Source organism: Spea bombifrons, chromosome 2, assembly GCF_027358695.1.
Source record: "Spea bombifrons isolate aSpeBom1 chromosome 2, aSpeBom1.2.pri, whole genome shotgun sequence".
In the NCBI taxonomy this organism is placed as follows: Eukaryota; Metazoa; Chordata; class Amphibia; order Anura; family Pelobatidae; genus Spea; species Spea bombifrons.
This window is the reverse complement of record NC_071088.1, coordinates 75,101,666-75,124,000: the sequence shown is the minus strand read 5'-3', so window position 1 is coordinate 75,124,000 and position 22,335 is coordinate 75,101,666. Positions and strand designations below refer to the sequence as shown.

Genomic DNA, 22,335 nt, shown 5'->3' with positions numbered 1-22,335 from the left:
CTGGTCACACGAAAATATAGAAAACTCTCTTTTTGTCTTTCCGAGTGAAGGGAAATGTGTCCATCCTGGCGGTTTGAAACCCATTATTGTCAGCTTGATTATCTTGTCCTTGCAACCAATCATCTCATTACAGTGGATTCATTTTCACTTTTTGTAGCTTTATGGTTTGTGTTTAGTTGTCTATGAGACTACCCATAAATTAATGTAGATTTATGTCAACCACAGCAAGCAAATCTAAGTCAAATGTTCTACATAGTAGAATATTTAGCTAGATTACAAATAATTAAAAATACTAACATTTTGTTACTTGCGTTACTCTTTGTATGAATCTTTATTTCTCCTCATTAATTTATCTCTTCCTTACTGTCATGTTGCTGATTGTTGATGATTGCTTTGGGTAGCCTGTATAAGGGTGAGCGAGGAGAAGAGAAAGAACTTTACAACTGGTTCAGATCCTGCCACAGATCCCGATCTTTCTTGGCGTAAACTTGTAATATAATTTAGTTATGCCAAAAGGTGGAATGGTAACAGTTACCATATTTTAGATCCTTCTCTGCTGCATTATAGGATGCTCTATAAGCAGAATGTTATCTCATGTTCAGTCTGAGTGATACTGTAATAAACAAGGTATGGCCATTCCATTGATTATCTTGGTACATTTGTCTGCCCATTTCTATATTGTGCAATGCCGAACTATTTCCTAGTATGCAAATTGAACTGCAGTACCACTTTTTCACCTCGCCATGAAACTTGCAACTCGATTTTTTGTTAATTTAGCGCTATAACCTTACGATATTTTAGAGCTTCAACATAAAAACAATAAAATCAACTTACAAAACTTATCTTACGAAAAAATACAATACGTTCATAGCATAGGTATGGCAAGCAAAGGCCTAAGTAAGCCCACTGTCTGGTTAGGCTCAATATAAGATGTGAATAATGAGCCACAGTCAAACCAAAGTGTATTCACATCTTACTCTCCGTCTATAACCTAAGCCAGGTTGAGTTTAGAAGAACCCCATGTATGTTTGTTATATATACACACATCATGATAGCAGTGCATACAATTTTGCATGAATATAAAAATGTTGAAATGGCACAAGAATCTTAAACTGCAATCATTTACCTTTGTTTTAAAATCTCCAACACAATGACAATGATTGACAAACAGAACCACAAACATTGGCAGTTTTATTAAATTTTATTCTAGCGTGATAATGCAGCTCAAAGGAACCTTGTCAACAACTATGTCCTTGCGGTAAATGCAGGGCTGTGCGTATGCAGAGACAGTGTCTCTGTGCTGCTTGATGCAGCGCAACACAAAAGTGCGTCTTTTCTAGTGTTCTATACTTATGCAAGCATTTGTCGTGCCAAATGTACAGATCCTGGTTCTAATGGAGTCATTTCTATCAAGGTCACCTCTATAACTGATCTAAATTAACCCACAATGTATTATAGACTACAAGCTTAGTAAGAGAAGCTCACGATAGTCGACGAGTGAAATATTTATGCATACCCAGTGTCGTATTTTTTTAATACATTGCTTAAAATGGAACTGCCACTCTAAAAGTTGTGCCAGTTGCAATTCTACTTTAATGAGTGTACTGAAACAAAATCACTTTGAGTACTAAAAGGTTACAAAATGTCTTTTTTTTTTAAAACCGAAACAGTTTGTAGCATTATGTTAAAACATGGGATTTTAGATGAGCTATTGAGATATAAACAACTGTGTGATTGTAGCAAAATACTAAATACTTTGATGCATAACATTAATAACTTTAGGCAGGATGTTAGATCTGGTACAACAGGACAATTACTCTGAAGGTAGTACATTACAACAACACTGTAACTGATGCTTTCCTGTCAGTCATCAACAGGTTAGGCAGAGAATGAGGTCGCCAGTGTCTGTTACAAGGCTTGTTGCCAGCCTACCGCATAACAGATATTTTGTTTTGTTTTTTCAATTTTTTTGTGCAATTATATGTACAGAAAACATCTAAAATAAGGCCTATCACGCTGATTTTTATTATTGTTTTAGTATTGTATGCTCTCTCTGTTCTCTTCATTAAGACATCAAACACTCAGTCTACTTCCAGACTTGGCTGGGGTTGCTAACCTTGGCACCATTTGCACCTTCACTAATATGCAGGGTGGACAGGAGGTGAGCGGTGTATTCATTTTCTGTGCATTCTATTATGGCAGTTGTGTTATGACAGGACTGGATAGCATTCGCTGAGAATATTGTCTGTCAAACGTATTCGTTTTTTGTGGGTGCCAGCAACGTTAAATTTTATTACTAGAACGAAAACACGCATGCCCTCGTCTCAAACTCACAAAATGTAGCTAAAATACAGCAATATAAAGAGTTAAATTAACAAACACTGATTTTGTTAATAATATATATTATTGAATTTATTATTTATAATAAACAATGGATGGCATTCTGTGCCTCCACCTCACTTTTCCATGCCATGTGCATGTGATAAGCTTAATTCTTTTAAAACCTGCACCAACCCATCTCTCCTGCAGTTGGGTATATGCAATCTGACAATGATTTTCTTCTGAGTACAAATGCCAGTAGGCATTAGTGAATTTGTGAGTACCAGTTATTTAAAGCATTGATCTGAGTTTTTACTTCCTCCATAATGTGTTTATTATCTAACATGAGTGTTTCTTTTAAATTAAAATTTTTTGTTATGTGTTAATATATGTGCAATAGTTTACAGTAGTGTTATATATTTTGTTTTGTTTTTTTTTTCAAAACAACCAAAGATAAATTTGTTTGTGCAGTCTTGCATGTCTCTGTTTTTTAAGTTTTATTTTCTCCCTTGTTGGAAGTATCTTATTTAAGGGCTACATAGTGATAGTCTAGGATAGACTGAGCAAGAAGCAGGTATGTTTAGGACAACATTTTGGTACATTGAAGAGCAATGGCCAAACATTCCAGTGGTTGCTATGGTGATTGCAGCATGTTTACCATGTTGCGCTGGAATTTCTCATTTTTCCAATCCCAAAATATGCCTTGTTTCTAATCTTTATAAATATTATTTTTACCAGCAGTGAAGGGATTTGCAACTACAATTATAAAACCCCATGTTTGCCTATGATCACATTAAAGTAGCAGAACTGATAAAACAAGGTATAACAAAGGATGCCGCTAGCTCCCTAGCAGTGCCTAGAAGGATACCAACCTCACCTCATTGATGAGGCTCATGGAGGCTGAAACGTACATCTTGGAATGTTTTATACTTTGTGTGGTGGATGTTTGCCATTGAGGGGCTCTCTTAAGGAGTGATCTGTAGTAGCGCAGGCTATTTAAGAACTGCTCTTTTTTGGCTGTGCTAATCTCACCTTTTTTGTGTGTAAATTGCATCCGTAAAAAACTGAGAATTCTTCCCTTGGTACTATGTTTCTAGCACTCAAAGAGTTAATAAGGTGTTGTCAGCAAACTATTGTTCTTCTGGACTAATTGTGAACACAGTCCTTTTAATTTATCTCCTTTGCATTGTTTGGTTAGTAGCTTCCTGAAATCTGTGTTGCACAGTTTCTATTTAGGATACTTTGTAAATGGTGTTAAAACACCCGCTTTCCTGTTTGTTTTATCCTGTCGGTTTTGAAGCACTGTACTGAGTAATCGTTTTTTGCACATGAAATTTAGCCTAATAATGGAACAGCAGAATTACAGTTTACTATAAGGAACTTGTCGGATGCCTCCCCATTATCTTGATGGGATTACTATTTTACAATTATGTAAATGGATAAGAGTACTCATACTAACCGCCTATTTTTTATTGTGGGAGAAACTGCAAATTGTGTTGGCAAGACAGATCCATCGGCAGTGCAACAAAAACAACACTTACATTAAAAAGCAGCCTTGTGTATGTTACCTTACATGATTTTAGAAATGAAAAACGTAGGTCAGGTTATATAGGTTTATATATTTACCCAGTTGGTGTTACTTAAACAGCCCACAAGGACTTAGGAACCAGCCCTGTATGTTCTAATATACCTGACTCTTGGACGATTAGTGTTTCCTGAGGAGTAGACTCTGAGAACGTACACACTGAGTTAATGGTTTGCCATCATGTTCATATATGTGTTTAGGAATAATTCTGGCAATTGCCACCAATGTTCCCTCTACTGTTTAGGAGTTGCTGAGTGAGTTGGTGTGCGCAGAAATCTTATGTTGTGCAAATGTTTTTCCAGTTGCAAATGTAACAGCACCCAGATTGCACCCACAGGACTTTCCCTAGCACCCGTTGCACACATAGGATTTGTGCAGCACCTCGATTGCATACAAAGGACTTCCCAGAACCCAGATTGTATCCACAGGAGTCTCCTCTCAGAGTTTCATGGCTCCTCTTAGTCTGCCTCAGGCGCATGCTTTATTTAATCTATGTCATTTAGGCCCAAAATAGTAACAATAATGGGTAGACTGTCAAAAATGCCCATATAAACTACCCTTACAAATGCCTGCCCAAAAACACACATGCCTGCCCATAAATACATACACACATTCACAGTTGCCCTTACACATAGACATCCTGGCTTACACTTGCCCCTGCATCCACACATTTGCTTGCCCTAACATACAAACACTTTCAAAACACAAACACACTATCTCACTCTCTCCCCTTTCTGATAATTTCTCCCCTTTTCATTCACAAATTAATTAAAAGGGGGAGGGGGAACATACATAGTTGTTCTGTATTTTTTGCAGTCAAAGTGAAATCATAGTTGTGACTGGTATTGTGGCATGCAAATGTTATTTTGTTAATATGTTTACCCATATCACTAAGTACTGTGTTATTGTGTTAATATTATGTTCATCCATATAACTATTTTGTTATTATGATAATAATATGTTTACTCATATAACTATGAACTATAAACTTAGTATAGATGTGTTTGAAATAATATATGCCAGGTCTCATTTCTTGTTTTATATTATAAATAAACATGCCTCATGAAGAATGAAGATATTTTCTGGTGTTGGTGCAGATATAATGTAATACGGCATCTTTATTAATTCACAAATTTGCTTGTGATTTATTTGTGGAAGGAATTGTTAAAATGAAATTTATTTTTTAACAACAGTCATTCTCTGTTGAAAAAGAAGTCCAGGACAGTTCAAGTAATTACACAGATGACCCCTGGAGGATAACAGAGGAACAGCGGGAGTATTACACTAACCAGTTCAAAACCCTACAGCCCAATCTGAAATCCTTCATCTCCGGTAAATTATTTTGTAATTCATCAAGAAACTCAGGGGTGGCACTACCATATAACGATAAGTTGGTGCTTAGGACCATAATTGTTCTGAGGAGACACATAGAGGGTGAAGTGATAGATCTATACAAGTGTGACACTTATTCCTCACTTATTCATTGAATGTATGTATGTTTTTTTTTTTTTAAATGTGATTGTAAACGTTGCATTCTTAGTTTATACATGTTAACATTTTAAAAGTTTGTTTTAAAAAGTGTAAATGTACGTAAAGGCTTAAATGAAATCTACATTTACAAAAACACATAAGCCAAGTTTCTAACATGCATAATATTTCAGAAACAAGCTTTAAAATGCCTGAATCATTATTCTGGGGGGAGACCCACAGTTTTTTTTTTGTTTAACAAATTTTACAAATACATTATTTAATCAACTGCAAAGTGTCAGGAACACGACTGTAATGACCCAGAGCGCCCATTGATGGAATTCAGGAGTTATTGCGCAGTAGCGGAGTTGGACAGGGCCTGGTGCAGGGCAACTGCACTCTCAAGGGTGTTGAGCACCTAAGGTAGTGCAGCCACAATCAGGGCCCTGACATAGCATGGAATGTTGTCCAGAACAAAACAAAGTGATATCCTGCGGGCACCTAGCCTATGACATAGCTCAAGAGAGAAATGAGCAGGATGCTGCAGGCTGGGAGTAGGGAACCTAAGCAGAGTAAAAGCAGAAACCGAGCGAGCATGGTACAGGACACAACAAAGGACAGGGAACAAGGCAAGGAACTCAGGGGATAGAGTGAGGAGCTGAGATCCTCAGACGCTTCTCCTTAGAGCAACGATATCTTAACTGGGACATGAGGAGAGGAGCGAGGAACCAAAATCCTCAGATGATTCAGGGAAAAGAGGGCAAAGGTACATAAAAGACTGACACAGATAAATACAGGACTAGCCTAGGACTATATGATAGCAATTGGAGATTTAGTCGCATCTTGTGGCCAAAGTACTCCAATATTCGGTGGGTCCTAGCACTAAACCCTGCCTACTGAATTACTAATAAGCTGAAACTAAACATTAAATCTAAACACAGAACCGAGAAGGACGTACCTTTAGACTGCTGACTGAGACAAACATAACAAACGGGTGGGGCAAATCATATAAAGGAAACACAAGCTGAAGCTAAGAGCAAGACCGAAACAAAGCATCAGAAGTAAATGGTAGAGCACAGGGAAATCCAGAAATCCAGGATTACAGCAAAGGCAGAACTGTAGTGAGACAGGGGACCTGTAGCGAAACAGGGGAACTGTAGCGAGACAGGGGAAACTAGATAGAAGCAGCTCCGCAGCCTAATTGGGGCCTGACACAAAGGAAGCATTTTGTTTTTGCTGTTTTTCATTTTTAAATTCAGCTAAAAATTAATATTCTGGTTGTCACAGGAAAAATATAATTCGATTAATTACATTTTAACAATATTAAATATTAATATTATTACCAAGTAGTATTTAGCATTCCATATATCAATAATATTTATGTCTGGAAACTTAATTGCCTACACTTTCTTGATAATTGATGTTAAATTAGTTTAATTAAACTATTGGAAGTTCTATGACAAGCCATAACATACCTATGCTTTCCTTGAGAACCTTTATACACATTGGGGTACATAACAGTTTCTCGGATCTCAGGACAACTTGGGAAAGCTGTAAATAATAAGGCAGTATACAAGAGTGAGATCCATTGTGGTGGACTGACAGCAAAATTGGAAACATTTTTATTTAGAGACCTCAAATACTGATGTACCGTTTAGAATTAGCTGGAAGGGTCCATATTAAATGCATTCTTTTATTTCATCTATAGGTTCAATTGCAAGGGACTTTTTTACCAAATCCAAACTTCCCATTTCTGAGCTTTCACATATTTGGTAAGCCATATGTCTTTTTATCCACTCCTTTTTTCAATATTTATTAAAAAAATGTTTTTTTTTTCTCTCATATGCTCTTCCTATTATATGTATTTAATTTTTTTTTAAAAAATAGAATATATGTCATCCAGTATTGATTGAAATGTCTTACAAGCCCACTGCTCAGGCTGGTAGTCTACAAACAGACTAGTAATTTAGTACGGTCACACGCTGCATAGAAATTAAATGGTTACATGTTCATCACCATTATAGGTTTTACAGTACTCAGTTATGTAGCATCATATTTATTAGTAGAACACACCTTGTGAACAAGCACATCAGAACATACTTATAATGTTTGTTTAGTTATTAGAGGAGTTTATTTCAGAATTTAAGACAGCATGACATTTTCTTGCACCCATCCCCATCTAGCAAAAATCATCTGGAATTTGTATGCCCACTAGTGGTAGATAACCAGTATTGCATTAAATGTAGCTGTGGTCAGGCCCAGCTTCCAAGGTGATATCTGCTAACACATATAGCAGATGAATGTAATGGGATAGCCCATAAATGCTTCTTTTCCCTACAAGACCTACCAGTTGGTGATCTTTAACTTTGATCTTTAACAATTTGAGCAGAAAAAAGTTAATTCACCCCAAAAATTAGATCCTGATATGACATAAAAATAAGTAGTCACATGCAGCAGACAGTTTTTATCTCAATTCCAGCATATGTACATTTTTATATACATATGTACACACACAAGTTTTATTTACTTTTGTGTCAAAAAAAAACCATGCTTGAGTTTCTGATTATCCATACCAATCATCTGAAATCGAAGATCTGAATACCACCAGAATAAAATGCTTTCCAGGATCTGCGATGTAATATTATTATGAGGTTGTAATATAAGCTCTGAAGTGTGACATTTGCATGAGAAATTCACGCAAAATTAAACTGCTTAACTTGTGAGATACAAAAATAACTTGTATTTTGCAGAGTGCAAACCAAGGACCTGAATTTACAAAATACACGCTGGGTCAGGCAAAATGTTGTAATCTACCTCATTGCCCAATAAGCGCCTATATCCATTGCATTCCATCCACAGATAACCTTACATGATGCTCATGGGTTTCAACATATATTTGTAAACATTAGTTTATTTTATTCACTAAGTGGCTTATTGGTCCAGGAATAGCCTCCAGAAGCTTTTCATCTCATGTGGATCAAAGAGTTTTAATTAGGCCAATGTTGAGGGCCTAACTCCCCAGGGTGACTTGATACTTTACACTTAAACAAGTACCATGGCAAGCATCTTGATACCAAGTTGTGCAAAACGCAGGAGACCACCACAACCTGGTCAGGCCTAACTTTCCTACTCTTTGAAATAAAGAAGGACTGAACCCTTAGCAAATTTTCACAAGTGTGTCGTAAATTAACTGTGCGTTTAGCACAGGCTAAGTTTGTGGACTCATATAAATGATCAATTTCATTGTTTCCCTGTGTTCTGATAGACTTGTCAGGTAACCTTGTGTTCCTCAATGCAGGGATCTTAGTGATGTGGACTGTGATGGTGCACTGATCCTCTCTGAATTTTGTGCTGCCTTTCACCTCATTGTTGCTAGAAAAAATGGCTTTGAGCTGCCAGAAACACTACCTCACCCTCTGTTGTCTGAAATCCTTTCATCAGGTAAATAATATTGAATAATAATAAACTGACCCAGGGGTAAAAAAAACCAACATCATCATTTAGCCTTTTCAGGAAAGGCCCTTCTTTGTGACTAACCCCTTAGTCTCTCATGGTTAACATGTCTCGTGTGGCTATTCACCCCTCAGGAAGCATCTCCCTCAAAAGAGTTGAGTTGTCTTTTTGATGTAAAAGTGGCTAGGAAAAAAAAACATTTTGGTAAATATTTATCTTCAAGATTAATCCTCACCTGGTAGACAAAGGCAAGAGAAGCAAAAAAACTAAAATTCTTACACTCTAAAGATGGGTATTTAATGATATAAACTAAATACATGACATACAACATAACTCAGATAGGAGTGTCGCTTCTATCATTAGAAAAAACCCTTAGAACATCAGCCAGGAGAAAGGAATCACTGCTGCAAGGAGAGGCAAATATCCACGATCGAACACCCTTTAAATGCCTGTTTTTTTACCCAACATTTAGTCTGCATCCAGGAAAGCACAGTATTTAATAAATATAAATAGCAACAAGTATGGATTACATGCCCTGGAGTTTGTTAGACATATGCTTTCTGCCATCTGTAAGACACCACTAAATAAAAATATTTGCCAGCGCAAAGGTTGTGCTGTAGGCCATATGTATGTCATAGTAGAAAATAGTCCAGTAAATTAGATTGAATTAATTTGTCACATTATTGGTTTTCTAATTCTTATAGTTATATGCATCATACAAATGCTGGACTTAAATATGAAAATGGTAGGGTTGCATTATTCCTTTTATTTTGGTACTTATTTTACAGTAGATTAAGCACTTACCACAATGTTGAACAAGAGAGTTAAAATTAAAGGAAAGGCAATGTAAATACAGTGGAAGAACAAAAGGTACTTCTTGCAACCCTCAGTCTAGAGATAGTGTCTGATGGCTCATAGTGGTAGAGGATCTGCCTGGTGGATGTCATAAGAAAGAGGCTTTCTCTAAAGTACATGTATTTATTGATACTACTACTACTACTGAGTATTAGTACAAGCAGGAGCAGCCCAACATCCATGCCCTAAGTCATAAATAAAACCTAAATAACCTGCGCTAGGATTTGCTTGTTCTAGAAAATACCACTGTCCATTGTGACCAGTGCACTGTAACTAATGTATGCTACATCTACTTATCACACAAATGCAGTAACCTATTAAATATGTAGGTATTTTAACACATATTTTCTGGACAGGGGTAACTTGACCACTTTTCAGTGCATCATAATAATAATAACAATGCAATCATTCATTTACAGTGTCTTTAAAGCCCACTACGGATGGTGTATATGAACCTTACTGTGGTGCAGGCACAGTTTGCCAGAACTGGAAAGAGGTAAGGCCTAATATTAAGCTATTAAGCTATTCATCTCATAAATATTATGAGATGAAAGAGCAGTTTAGCGGAACTGTGTGTACATCACTATGTAAAAATAAATTGCCCAGATCTTTTTATCTGGGCATCAATCTGCCATTATATACCAATATCTTTATGTAATGGGGTTTGGCATGATTTGGCATTACATCTTACTATATCATGTGTACTAGATTGTCATCGCCTATAACATTTCAAAGACCCTAAAATTTGCTTGGGTTCAGTGTCTTCTACTAGTTGCTCCACTGTTAATTCAGCACACATGTCAGATTTCGATATGGGTGATACATGTATTAGGCAATCAAAATGTTATTCCTGCTATGTCAGACGGTCCAATATCTGGATGTGTACATGTGGAAACAAGTTCCAGATAACAAGTAACCTACCTCCCTTTGTGTGATCTTTGAAGTCTCCCTCCCTATTACTAATTTATCCTCCTCAACACTTTTGTCACTCCCTATACCTCACTGTCCTCATGAAATATCACTATATCACACCCCAAATCTTTGTCTTCTTTTGACCTTATTACATGACACCCACAACCTCACTGTCCTCATGAACCCTTATTAGATCATCACCAACATGTCACTGTCCTCATCAACCTTCCTTTTTTATATGACACGCAACATCTCACTGTCCTCCTCAGCCTCATATTACCTCCAGCATCTGTGTCCTCATGAACCCTTAATAAACATACCCAATATATGTGATCTCTCAAACTCTATGGTGCATATTACATCATACTCAATGCCTATCGGTCAATTGCTTGACAACTATTGTTTGTCATTTATTTACGCAAGCAAATTATTAATTATTATTACTCCTGCAAAAATGTTCCAGTTAACTGGATATTATTTTTCTCTGTATATGCATACAAAGATAAGTTGTGACCTGTTGACCTCTGACATATTAACTTATCATTCCTGTTGACCTCTGACATATTAACGTATCATTCCTGTTGCTAAAAGGACATTGTGGTTTTGCTGAGAATAATGAAGCATTGGGTGTTAAATGCTTTTTTTCCCTCTGAAATATTTCTTTTTAAATCAGCTAGAAACTGTCTGCGAGGATCCTGCCAACTCCGAGCCTCTGATTCTCTTTGATGTGGAAACCAGCAATGCTGAACTAGTCAGTAATAATTGATGTTTCTCTGTTTTCCCTTTGCCAAAGCATACATCATTGCTTAATGCATGAACTCATAAAGCTTCTACTAATGATTATGTGTGTACCTTTTAAGAGTGCTACATAAAATCTTTTAGCAACAGACAGGTTTTTGTGTCTGTATTACTTGTAACATAAAGATGTCTAAAATACGCTAATGCCAAATTCTGCTTCATTTCACTTACAGTGTTATTTATAGATTTACATTTTATTTCTACATTTTATTGCATAAATGTTAGTCTTTATATACATATTTTTCTAAAACACATACAAATGCATTTATACTTTCCAGAGAGCCTTTAAAATACACTTTGTTGTTTCTCATACAATATTAGATGAACACGACGTTCATACATGTATTTTGACACTTAAGATGCAGTAAATATATATTGTTTTAATATTTTGTAGATGCATAGACTGTGTAAAATTGTTGTATATCTGTTGCATTGTGTTGTGGAGATGTAATTGATTTCCTTTTCTCCAAACAGCAGGCATCGGCTGCAACTCCGGACCTTAATGCACTGACACGAGACTCGGCCAACAATGACTTACAAGGTAAAACAGTGATATTAACAATGCATTTCTAGAAGTGACGAACTCTCCATTTTGTGGTGGCCAGTTGCTTCTCTTCTGTATGTCGAGTCACCCCACTGTCAATTAGATTAAAAAAAGTCACATCTTACAATTTGTCTCTAGAGAACCTTATGGTGGCTCCTCCAAGTTCCTCCTCCTAGGATTTCTAAATGGTTGGAAGTATAGTAATAATAATACTATTGTTACTGATATATAGCAGTGCATATTAAGTATGCTCAGTGGGTAGCCGCGCTCCTCTCTCTTCTACCATGCAGGAAATAAAGGGTTCTGGCTTCTCCACACCTTTCCCCACATTTTATGTTAAGAGTGGTATTGTATAGCCAGGCTGATGGTTCCACAAGCCTCCTGTCACCTTTTCTTAACCATGTTCTGGCTGTGTGGCATGCAAGTGCATACAAGCTATGCTTCGGTGAAGCATTTTAGTTAACCCTTTATTCTCACATTGCAATTGTTAGTGAACAGAAGCCCAAAGGTTAAGCAGCAGTTAATGCTTTTGAGGAATGATGCTTTGTGATACTGTATTATTGGGACAGTTCATGTTAAAATTAACAGTATTTTTTCCAGACTAGCAATGTGCATCTTAGTCTGGATTGGCTTCCTCCTAGTGATATTTTGTGCATTTTGGTTGTCTTGCAGCGTCAAAGGTAAATCCAGCATTACAAATTGTGCAAGTGGACCAAAAGGGTTTCCAGACTTTTAAGACTAGTAAGTTAAGATGAAAACACACATATCCTTGTGACCACGGGTGTGTCTGCCATATATTTTCTAAAAAAAATGTTATACAAGTAACATTATTTTACTTGATATCTGATATGAAACGGCATTTTGGATAAAGTACACAAAATATTATCATTTGAGCTGAACTCGAACCTTAAACTATATGAGGGTGTGCATATATAATATAATATAATACTATATACCAGGGGTGTCCAACCTGCATCCCTCCAGCTGCTGCAGGGCTACATCTCCCATAATGCTCTTTCAGCTAAGGGGCTGGCTGAGGAGGATGGGAGATGTAGTCCTGCAGCAGCTGGAGGGCCGCTGGTTGGACGCCCCTGCTATATAAACTTACTTTTGATGAAAGAGAAAAGATTGCTGTTAGGTCTTTCTCATGCACAAAAGTATTGTCGTGAAATTATATATCAATATATTATCCGCCCCTCTTGTAGTATTTCACTCACAAAAGGAGAGCCTTTGAAACCTGGCTTGCCGATCAGTGGCAGGAAAGTGCATTTGATGACTGGGGTTTCCCTTTAATTTACATGTGGACCGCTATAGATTTTTATGCACATATGATATAAACTTTTTTTATTAAGCAAAAAAATTGGCTACATGGTACTCTGACCTTTAGGTCTGCCTCTGTACTACACACTTTTCTTGAGTTTTCCTGAGGCTAAAAATGATTAAAGAGCAAGGAAAGTGGTAAAGCACTCATCATCTAGTAGGTCTTGATACCAGTGGGGTATCTCAGGGATCTGTAAAGATATGGTTTGCCTTTAAACCATTACGCTTCGTAATGGTTTTGTGAAATGGGTCATTACGTAAAAAATTGTGCATTTGATATATGCCAGACCAGTCTTAGTAAACATCTTTACTCTCAAAATTTACAGGAGGATTTACTTGATAATCCCCTGATCCCATCTTTATCCCGCAAAGTAATTTTACAGTATTAATGGGATTTTAATAATCTGTTTTCTCAGTAAATAAATTAAGGAGACACCCCTGTAGGTTTCTTATTTTTAATCCCACACCGATAATTTAAATCTCACTTGCACACATGCTTCCAAAAATACATATGATATTTTAAAAATGATGGGGTTTATTTTCTAATTAAACCAGTAAAATTATCCTGCAAGAATGGCCGAGCTGACCCTGTATAATGTACAATTAATCAAACAAAAGTCTGCACTGCATTCAAAGATGCCCCAGTTCTTGATCTTGGGCTCAAATCAGTTGAATAAAATGGGATTTTTTAAATTAAACTACAAGTGCTTGTGATAAATTGCTTTTCATTGGTAGCTTCATATAGCATTCAATATTAAGTAATAGAATTAATAATATAAATAAAATAGACAACATTCTTATATTTTAACATTTGTTAAAACAATACCCACATTTAATATCTCATCATTTCCTATTTTCAAATGAATGTGTTGATTTTCTCAAATCTTCACTTTGAGAAAATCAACAACATTTCTACTTAACAGGCAGTGCACTGTTGCCTATCCTCACAAGACCAAAGAATAAATAATCTTTTGGCAACATGCAAAAAATAGGTCAGGCAAATGCAAATCATAATTACGTCTCATTCATTCTATTACTTCAGAGTAAGAAGATTAGCTGTGTTGACTAATTCCAGTGCTAGTACATTATTTTAATCTTGTGCACTGATGTAACATGTCTAAGTAGGTTTTCTCATTAGCTCCACTTCCAACAGTAAAACAGTAAAGTGCAGTCCTTATGAGGGAATACAGACGTGTGAGAAAAGTACACCCTCTATGGTTTTACATATCAGGACATAATAACAATAATCTGTAAAAATTTGGTAAATACAACCTCCAATTAAAAACAACAACAACTGAACAGGTTACTACATGTCATGATTCATTCAACAAAATAAAGCCAAAATGGAGAAGCTACGTGTGAATAACTAAGTACACCTTATGGTCCAATAGCCTGTAGAACCACCTTTAGCAGCAATAACTTAAAGTAACTATTTTCTGTATGATTTTAGCAGTCTCTCACATCTTATGGATGAATTTTGGCACACTCTGCTTCAGTTCATTAAGGTTTGTGGGCATTTATTTATACACAGCTCTGTTAAGGTCCCACCACAGCATTTCAATAAGGTTGAGGTCTGGACTTCTAGGCCGTTGCAATACCTTGATTTTTCAGCCATTCTGTTGTAGGTTTGCTGCTGTGTTTGGGATCATTGTCTTGTTGCATGACCTAGTTTCAGCCGAGGTTTAGCTGCCCTCACATTTTGGAAATGGCCTTATAACTCTTCCCGGATTGATAGTCAACAACAATTGCTTCTGTAAGACTGCTGCTGATCTAGTTCCTCCTTGCATTGTGTAAACACACCTGGATGCTTCAGACTAGTAAACTGCTAAAACTTTTTGTCCTTATATGTAAACCATATCATTCAAAGAGGGTGTACTTTCTTTTTCACATGACTGTATATCTGTTGACTCAAAAAACACAGTCAGGCTTTTTAACCTATATTGGCCCCAAGGCTTAAATGATCCCTTCTTTACCCAAAGTAAGATTTGTCCCTGGTCATCTTTTTTTTTTCTCAGGAAATATTTTCTTTCCATGGTGGCATCCTAGTTGTCTTGTTATGCAAACTTCAATTTATTAAAAATCTTTTTTTAGCTGTTCATCAGGATTTTTGCACCCCTAAAACAAGACCAAGATCAAGGTAAAGCTATTAAGCCTTCTTCAATGCTTCTCTATTTTAATGACAACATATATTTATTGCAGATGTTTCAAACATACAAAATGATCTCTTACAGATGTGGCTGTTAAACTTGGTCACACTGCAGATTCACTTTATCTGTTTTATTAGTGGCCAGATTAAACCTGTGATGTGACATTGTGCCTAGAAACCTTCTTATGTGGACACACCAGGCATTATGACTGGTACTTAAGCTGCGACTGTGCATGTCCACTTTGCAGTGTTCTGCTGCTCATTGGTAAAGAAGAAAACTTGCCAATGGATCCGGCCCGAATAGTTTTGCTTCTTTCTGTTTTTACCATTTGGCAAAACCTAACAGGAGCAACATTTGAACCAGCCAAAAAGCAGTTATAAAAATGGGCACCATGTTGACATCTAAATGTAACGCATAAGAGCTAGGTAATAGGTTGGTGTCGTGTGATACAAGTAACTTGGGCATTCTGCAGGTATACATTTATCCTGAAGCACTATTTGCATATAGCTTATTCCAACAATTAACTCATTAATAGTGATGACAAAATGTTCATTGTATGAAAAGCCACATTTATAGTCCTTTCAGTTTAATGACTGTGCCTTATATTCAGTATTACTTCTACATTACCCATTTTATATTAGAAACTAGTCTCTTATTTGTTGTTATATGAATAAAAATTTCTTTTAAAAAAAATTATTTGTCTTATAAATGTATGTTTAATTGGTTTCCTGTTCATCAGGTCATATTCAAGCACATCAATAGAAGCAACTATGAAGAAAGTAGAAGATCCTCCAACTCCACCACCGAGGCCACAGAAAACCCACTCAAGAGCTTCTTCCTTGGATTTGAATAGAATTATCCAGCACAGTTCTCCAGGTGGCTGCACCAAGTTTTGATGAAGAACACTTATTGAATACTAGTGTATTTTGATGATAACCTTTCAGTTTTATCTCCAGTCATTTAACATAGCTATATATATATATATATATATATATAATTATTTATGAAAATTCAAGTCTATGTAGGTAAATAAAGAGAAAAGATGTAGCTGTATGGTTCTGGTAGGTACGGTCAAACGATACGTGCTTTTACTTTACAGTAAAAGCAGAAACCTTAAAGTCATATTCCTAGGCATTCCAAGACAATATGTTTAAGATACACCCTTCTTAGACATCAAAGGGTGTGAATATAAAGATTTCTTCAGTAGTCTCTGTTATCATTTATTATTGTGTTAGCAGAAAGCATCTGGGGAAAGAGAGGTCTCTTCCAGCCAATGATTAGGCTATAGGTGAAAGGAAACCAGTCAAGACTACGGAAATTTTAAGGAACAAGCATTTATTTTACGTGATGAAATGAGTGCTTGTGTGTATGTTTCTTGCGGTAATGTGTGGTAATGGGGGAGGTTGATTTCCATTCATGCTTCAATGCTTATCCTTTGGCGGTAGATGTACCCTTTGTTGTGAGAAATTACTTAGTGAATGCTTTTTGTTTTACACAGCTGCACGGGCTGGTTGGATTCAAGCACCACCACCTGCTCTGCCACCAAGGCCTTGTGTGACCCAGGTAACATGAAAGTCCACACAATAATATAGCCCTCAAAGCACATGTATACATTTAATTTCACCTGTGTGAGCACTTTTCTCCTTTTTATCAAAGACACATCTTTGCTTTGTACATTAGTACATTAGCTATTGTAATATAGTTTTGATAGGGCTTTTAGCAAGCATCACTTTGCTTATTGTAAGAGAAATCACAGTACGGTGTGTGTGACAGGAGAGCACCAAGGTGATCCAAATAAAAGCCCAGAAACTGGGATGAATGAGTTAGATGATTTCCTTTTGCAGAATTAGTCATTTATAATCAGGAGAGGGTTGATACTTCCTGGCTTAGTAAAGCCAATTATGAAAACAATATATGAACGAAAAAAGTGTAACAAGTAACATCATAAAAGAAACACATCCCATGTATAAATATATTTTTATTTTTTTTTGTGCCAAAAAACACATTCAAATCCCTTTGTAAAACATGAAAACACTTGTAAAATCTAAATAGTCGTATGAAAATATAAAATCATATTCTGTGAATAATAACTGACTTCAAAATATGTGTGTGGGAGTACCACTTTCAGTGGGTAGTTGTGAAATACGTACACCATTGTGGCCTCCGAAATAAATTACATAGACACCTGAAACTCAGAGATTTAAGACTCTAGCTCATTTCATGGTGTTGCTAAAAGCGACAACAAGCTGTTCACATAGTTTGTAAGGATGGATTTCCACTACTTGGTTATTGGATTTGGCACCTGTCCAGTTGTAGCCCATGTAAGGCAGGTATCAGCTTGCCAGCCATTATCTTATTAACTCATTGCTATAATTACTACACCTGTGCTGTACCTTCGTGATTGGCATGTTTGAAGACCTATCTGTATTCACGTGGAGAAAATACTTCTCCAGTGCAAATACCTTTATCCTTAAAAAGACAGAAGGATATCCTTTCATAAGACAGTATCCGTGTGAGGTGGAATGGCTGTGTATGTTAGCCTTGTTCACAACTTTTATGAACATATTTGCTGGTATATTTGTGTCAAACTCATCATTCTTTTAATAATCTTATTTCAAGTAACGTAATAGTCTAGTACCCCAAAAAACTCCAGTGCATTTTATTCATGCCTATTGGTTCATATGTTCTTAAGTTATTGGAATTCCAAAATGACTTCTGTCTGATGTAACTCTGCACCCAGCTGCCTCTGCTGAACCCAGGAAGTGGATAACATACCTAAGTATGCCTCCTGAACACGCTGAGTAGTACTTCTAATGAGGTCATGGCAACCAGTTGCATGAACACTAGTTGAACATCAGCTTTCATTGTGTATGTCTCCAGAACCCATCTTCTCGGCTGCCTCAGGTGGTTGAAGGCATCAAAGATGCAGATTCTGAACTGCAGTATGTCATCCTTGAAATGAAGGAAGCCCATCAGATGTGTAGCTTGCCCCCTTTTGGATTTGGTAGCCTATTTAAATCCTTCAGAACCACTACACTGTTCTGTGCATCCAAATTTGACCAACACTGCCTTGCCTGCTGCTTGCAAGATCTTTGGCCAGTCTGGCCTTGCTTTTACTTGAGTTGTGTGATGTTGACCTTTAATTCTGGTTTACCGCTGGTCTTCATGTGTGGATTGTGCCTTCTTGCCACTGAGTTCAGTAAGGTCATATTACAGCTGCTAGACGTGTACAGGAAGCTTACTTAAAAATGCTTCCTGCTTTCAGTGGGGGGCAGCCAGGGAGGTGTTAAATAAGATATGTCTAATTTTCAAAATCCAATAACTAAAGATTTTAATGGGGTTAATTACATTAATTACATAATATAATATAATGTCCCTGACACCCCCACTATAGAGGAATCTATATTAAAGTACCATGTGAGAGCTTCCACACATGTGCATGGGGTATGAGGGTAAAACCTTATATATTCCCTTCAGCAAAATGTAAAATATATGTATGCATGTCTGTATATGTATGTACTGGAAAAAATAGCTGATTTTATGAAAATTACACAACACATTAGCTGTAGTAGCAACTTATCAAATATATTTACTGATCAGGCTGCAAGAAATTATTTGTTAAACCAAAAAACAATAACTCAAACAGCAGACCTAAATTTTTTTAAATAGCATAAGACTACAAAGGGCATAAATATGACTTCTAAGTGTCTGCTTTCTTCTTTCCAGACAGCTCAGACTGCTGTTATACTCCAATTTCATTTAATTGCTTGAAACTATTTTGTATCAGATGACCTTATAATCAATTTGTTGGCTTATATTTGAGAGAAGGCTGCAATTAACATATTGCTTCCTTTCTTTAAATTGCTCACTTTAATTTTATTTTAATGTCCTAATATCATGAGTTATCAGTGACATAATGTGACATAAATAAGACCCATTCCACCAGATACCAGTGATTCAGAATCCTTAGATCCCCCTTGGACCTGCGAGGCGTCAAAGATAAGCACGTTATCGAAACTGACTTTGGTGAACATCTGGCTTATTTATAAATCGATTGAAGCCTGTAATAATCCTGTAATTGCAAAAATTGGCAGTAAAGGTTTTGTTTTCTGGAACAGAAAAAAAGTGGATTAATGTGTTTTATTTTTATATTTAGTTTACATGTTTTCTACTCAATAATAGCAAGTTGAAAAAGTCCCACAACTCTTCATACAGAGAAATTCTGGTGGAAAATGCTAAAGTAAAAAAAAGTAATAGAACATTCTATTGTTTTGTTGGTGAAAATGGCTGGTTTAAAGGTTTTAGTCCATGATTACTCTTTATAATATGAGCCATTTTTCTAGACCTTAAAAAGACAGAAGGAAAGGTGCTGCATATTATAGGCTGATAGAGTTAAACCAGTATATTTAAAACATGCATACATTTAAAATCAGCTACGAGAAAATAAGTCCCCTATTGAAGTTATCCTCATTGCTTATTCCAAGTGTGGCATATCCACCAAGTCAAACTATGCATATCCTTCCAGCCAACCACCCATGGCAATTAATAGTAAAGAAGGCAGAAAGGTTAGAGGTCAGTATGTTGCTGGACATTGCAATGCAGTGTGTTCATATATCACATTTGTTATTTCCACTAGATGGCACTTGAAGGACATGCTTAGAATATTATACTACACTAAAGGATATTATAAAACTATTTAGACGGAAGATATTGAAATAAGGCTGATTTATTCCTTCGCTGTGTGATCTTAATAATATTCCACAGTAGTGCGTCCAGTGGGTATTTTACATTCAATTCTACCCCCAGTTTTGTTCAGTTTAGCATATGTTATCCATTGTCTTTGTTATAGTAATTTTGTTACAGTAATTTTGTCTGTCCGATTCCATTAGTATCCTTTAATGTTATAATTAGGATTTATAGAATGCCAGAAAACTTAAATTGATGTTCTATATCGAACATGAAATAATGATTGCGTTCATAGTTAGACTTGCTGGTTAAATACTGGATTATGTAGTATTTTTTATTGGGCCATTTTAAAAATATGTAAATGTAATCTTCAGATGCAAAACGAGACCTGTAACATGTAACTTTACATATTTTTCTACATTGGCTCAATACATCAATATCCATTTTATTTATCAAAATTAATATCAGCATACTTGCACATCAATAATGGCTCTGATTGAAAGTCTTACAATGACTTACAAACACTTTTCAACGTAAAATAGACGTGATGAATTATCTGTTTTTTTCCTCTAAAAACTAAAGGTTGTTTTTAGATTTTCTCCTAATGAGAGAAAAGTATAAAGTATCAAAACCTATTATTTTGAAAGACTGCAGTGTTCAATGGGACGCCATACCTATATTATTTATCTGATAGGGTAATAACTTTATATGTTTTTTATTAATATTTATTATAACTTTTATACAACTGAGAATGTAGAATGTCAGGTTGTCATGTAAAATGCAATATGTAAATCACAGTTACCTCTGTGGAAAATAATCCTTTTGTTCTCTTGATCACACTAAGGGAACAAAATCAATAACTGTTAATATGAAACTTGCTGTAACTTGCTTGACAGCTAGTCTGTTCGTCTCTGCTAATAACAAGAAAATCAATGAGGTTCTGCAAAAATATAACATATGGATTGCTTTCACATTTTCTTCAAGCAGTCTGGTTTCAAAGTTACAGCAGCTACTGAGGTTGAAAAAGACACAAAGTCCATTACCTTCTGACTACTCACATCCATTGACAAAAGCAAAAAAACTGTGATTATTCCAATATTGCCACAAAGAATTAAAAATGTTTTCTTGACACCAAGGCAATCAGATTTTCCTGGGTCAGCGTTATAAATGCTGATTTTTAAAATGTACCCCTGAATGCATGTGTTTCCTAGAAATGCATTTAACTTTTTCATGAAACTATTAACTAAATCCACCAAAATCACATCACTTGGCAGTAGTCTTCACTGCCCTGATGAAATCTCCTTTTCTCTGACTTTAGAGGATGCCCCTTGTTGTTTGCAAAGTTGGCAAAGTAATGATCCCCAGACGGATATTTGTGTTCTTGATGGAAGGTGCCCGCACACTAACCCTAAGAACGAGTTCCTGATGGATAACTGATGTGCAGCTGAGATTTGCATGCATATTTGTCCATTTACCAGTACCCTAGTGTGACTCCTTCTTCCTTAACTGTGGTCACATACTGTGGTTAAAATAATAATGACACATATAAGTCCGTAGCGTGTAATATAATGAATACTTATCCAAAAAGGACAGATTCAGCTTTTTATGCTTTGTTTCATAAAATGATTCAAAATATTCCATAGTATAATTAGTACAGTGTATATGTTTTGTATGTATCAAATATACTGTCACATTGTTAACTAAGAGTGCCTGATCATTTTCTGCAATCAAAAATCTCATTTGTTTTGACAGGGTGAGCGGGGTACAGACAATGAATTGCATGTACAGACAAATAAACCCATGCCGCAGACGGAGGAAAGCAGTAGCCCGGCCAAAAAGGTAATATAAGAATGCTCTTCTCTATCTGCCAGTGCATGTGATCACTAATGTGTCACTTTACATTTCCATTGTGTCCTTCCAGCAAATGCATGGAGGATTCTGCAGAGTTCTCTGCAGAGTTCTCCGCAGAGTTCTATACATTTGCCCCATTGTCCACCTCAGCTATTTTTCTTTTAGGAGTTGCACATTATATACTTACCACTGGTCAGCTCCTGCACCGGCTTATCAAAGGCTATACTTGTTTGTCCTTGTCGTTCCTATGGCGTTCAGCCAGTAATGGCTGACTGTATATCATGGGAGATGCAGTCAACAAACAAAAAAGCTAGTGTTTATACTGTAGACTTAGTGTAGCCCCCATAGCCCAATCCACAGTTACTATTCTCATAATAATCAACTGATAATGTTTGGGC

At 36.2% G+C, this 22,335-nt stretch overlaps 1 protein-coding gene across 1 annotated transcript in view; it reads left to right on the top strand.

Moving 5' to 3' along the window:
- REPS2 (RALBP1 associated Eps domain containing 2) overlaps window positions 1-22,335 on the top strand; it is a 52,702-nt gene that overhangs the window by 21,247 nt on the left and 9,120 nt on the right. The window contains exons 5-15 of the mRNA XM_053455952.1: window positions 5,098-5,236; window positions 7,080-7,143; window positions 8,670-8,812; window positions 10,099-10,175; window positions 11,265-11,342; window positions 11,864-11,930; window positions 12,606-12,674; window positions 15,345-15,390; window positions 16,140-16,276; window positions 16,899-16,963; window positions 21,839-21,925. Coding sequence (XP_053311927.1) covers window positions 5,098-5,236; window positions 7,080-7,143; window positions 8,670-8,812; window positions 10,099-10,175; window positions 11,265-11,342; window positions 11,864-11,930; window positions 12,606-12,674; window positions 15,345-15,390; window positions 16,140-16,276; window positions 16,899-16,963; window positions 21,839-21,925 — 972 coding nt within the window. The remainder of the gene's footprint in view (window positions 1-5,097; window positions 5,237-7,079; window positions 7,144-8,669; window positions 8,813-10,098; window positions 10,176-11,264; window positions 11,343-11,863; window positions 11,931-12,605; window positions 12,675-15,344; window positions 15,391-16,139; window positions 16,277-16,898; window positions 16,964-21,838; window positions 21,926-22,335) is intronic.